At 50.7% G+C, this 2,786-nt stretch overlaps 1 protein-coding gene across 1 annotated transcript in view; it reads left to right on the top strand.

The window, feature by feature from the left end:
• LOC105303867 (filaggrin-2-like) overlaps positions 1 to 2,586 on the top strand; it is a 6,380-nt gene extending 3,794 nt beyond the window's left edge. The window contains exons 4-5 of the mRNA XM_023521851.1: positions 3 to 438; positions 2,455 to 2,586. Of these exons, the coding sequence (XP_023377619.1) occupies positions 3 to 438; positions 2,455 to 2,586 (568 nt within the window). The remainder of the gene's footprint in view (positions 1 to 2; positions 439 to 2,454) is intronic.
• The last annotated feature ends 200 nt before the right edge of the window (positions 2,587 to 2,786 follow it).

Here is a 2,786-nt window from a genome sequence, read left to right as displayed (position 1 = left end):
TCTGGCTCTGGCCAACATGGGTCTGGCTCAGGTCAGAGCTCTGGGTTTGGCCAACATGGGTCTGGCTCAGGTCAGAGCTCTACCTCTGGCCACCATGGGACTGGATCAAGCCAGTCATCTGGCTTCGGCCAACACGGGTCTGGCTCAGGTCAGAGCTCTGGGTTTGGCCAACACGGGTCTGGCTCAGGCCAGTCCTCTGGCTCTGGCCAACATGGGTTTGGATCAAGCCAGTCATCTGGCTTTGGTCAACATGGGTCTGGCTCAGGTCAGAGCTCTGGCTTCGGCCGACACGGGTCTGGCTCAGGCCAGTCCTCTGGCTTTGGCCAACACGGGTCCGGCTCAGGCCAGTCCTCTGGCTTTGGCCAGCATGGGTCTGGATCAGGTCAGAGCTCTGGCTTTGGCCATTATGGATCTGGCTCGGGTCAATCTTCTAGTTCTGTACATCATAGATCTGGTGAAAGGAGCTTTAGTCATTATGAGTCTAGTCACAGTGAATCGCACTCAGGAGGCTCTCAGAGACGCCCAGGGTCCCATCAAGGCCAAGCCGGATCTCAGCATGGAGAGTCGGGGTCCTCTGTGGGAATCAGACATGGAGTTAGTCGTGGACAGTCGGGGGACACTGGTGGACATGCCCAGTCTGGTCACGGACATTCCACACACTCAGGGTCTGGCACGAGTGAAGAAAGGAGATCCAGTCACGGCCAGTCTAGTGACACTAAATCGCACTCAGGAGGCTCTCAGAGACGCTCGGGGTCCCGTCACGGCCAGTCTAGTGACACTGAATCGCACTCAGGAGGCTCTCAGAGGCACTCGGGGTCCCATCATGGCCAAGTCGGATCTCAACATGGAGAGTCGGGGTCCTCTGTGGGAGGAAGACATAGTCATGGACACTCCGGTGACACCGGTGGACATGCCCAGTCTGGTCCCAGGCAATCTACACACTCACGGTCGTCTCATGAGCAGACCACATCTACTCATGGAGATTCAGGATCTGGCACAATAAAGTATCGTAGGTCCAGCCATACAGTGTCACATGATACTCATGGGGCATCCGGGCACAGACACAGGACACCTTCAGGCAGCCATCAGTACCAGTCTGGAGACACTTATTCTCCGTCACACGTTAGTGGGAGACAGAGTCACGGGTCGTCACAGAGGTGGAGACACGGTAGCTACGGCAGTGCTGACTACAACTACGGGCGCTCTGGGTACGGACCTTCTGGAGGCAGCAGAAAAAGCAGTCGCAGTTCCAGCCCCGAGAGGTCAACAGACACAGCTGCAGACAAGCCCGTGTCCGGATACGGACAGTCGGCTTACGTTTCTGACCACACAGGATTGAACGCGAGGGAAAGCATAAGTAGACAAGGTTGCAGTCAGGGAGTGTCTGAACTCAGCACCGACCAGCCTAGATTCAGCACCGACGAAGGACAAGTATATGGCCATGGCCAGTTAAGTGACAGCTATGGGCAGGCGAGCGACAGCAGAAGCAGAAGTCAAAGATCCACTTTCGGTTGCTCTCCTCATAGCTTAGACCCTACAGGAACTGAGGAGTTCGGGTATCAGGACCCATCAAGCGGTACCATCGCGTGGAGTAGCGGAGGGCAGAAGCGTGAGTCAGGGTCAAGTCTGTCAGGGAGCGTCTGCAGTCAGCATGTGGACGACCAGCAGGCAGGAAACTCTGAGGCCAGAGGTCACCAGGGAAGGGTGAGAACAGACTCAGGCTCCTTTCACTTAGATAGCAACTACCCGCTCTATGAATATGTCCAAGAACAAAAGTACTATTACTCTGAATAAGAATCCGAAGACAATAGAAAACAAACTAACTCAAGAGAAGAACTAACCCAAGGGAGGAATGAGACACACACGTAAAATTAAGATATTTAACACGATCCCTTCTCTCGCTAGTGGGGCTATAAGTCTTTTATTTTAACTGTCGTACTGTGCTCTATTTCTTCTGTTTGGTGCAAGGTTTTTGTTTTTGTTTTTGTTTTATTGTAAGGTTCCATAATCATTGAGCTTCTTGGTTGAAAAATAGTGAATGGAAGAAATAAATAGCATTTGGAACTATATTTCTTACTAGATGACAAAGTGCTTTGGGTGTTTTGGGTTAAAATGAGCATTTTTAAAATTTTCCGAGAGTCACATTTTGGATTTTCCAGATTTTGTTTTAATTGATTATTGACAAATGTATCCAAGGTGCTAAGACATGGTAAGGTTTAGGAGCCAAAATTGCTCTAAAAACATTGTAACACGCTCCATGTCCTAAGCGAGCAACGATATGGTATTGAAGATTCAGAATCATTGCATCTTTTCTGCCTCTCCTGGAATTCTGTACAATTGCTCTGGAATTTATTGTCATGACTGCCTGGATACAGGATCCAGAAAACTGTACTGCATAAATATTGCCAATAAACTCTTCATCAAGGTCTAGTTTTCCTCCGCTTTCGCCCTCAGGCACGCAAACACGGCTCCCTGCCACGGGGTCAGATGTACGTTTCCGTTCTGCCTGTGGACACTTCGGCGGCCGTAAAGCATCAGACGCCAGTAATAGGGAGTCTAAAGGAGGCAAAACTCAATCGCTTCTGACCTTTTCCTCAATCTAACTGCCGTCCGAAGCATTTACAGAAAGAAACGCTTCATGCCCCTGAGTCATGAACCTCAGATGCTCGGTCAGATGTCGTGATCAAACACGAGCCCACGTGGCTACACCCTGTGACAGCCCAAGCTCTGTCAAAGATAGTGACTGAAATACCCCTATCAATGAAGGCTGATGGCAGTGGCGGCTA

Source organism: Pteropus vampyrus, unplaced genomic scaffold (genome assembly GCF_000151845.1).
Source record: "Pteropus vampyrus isolate Shadow unplaced genomic scaffold, Pvam_2.0 Scaffold319, whole genome shotgun sequence".
Lineage (NCBI taxonomy): Eukaryota > Metazoa > Chordata > Mammalia > Chiroptera > Pteropodidae > Pteropus > Pteropus vampyrus.
The sequence above is the reverse complement of the archived record's forward strand: the minus strand, read 5'-3'. Positions and strand labels throughout refer to the sequence as shown.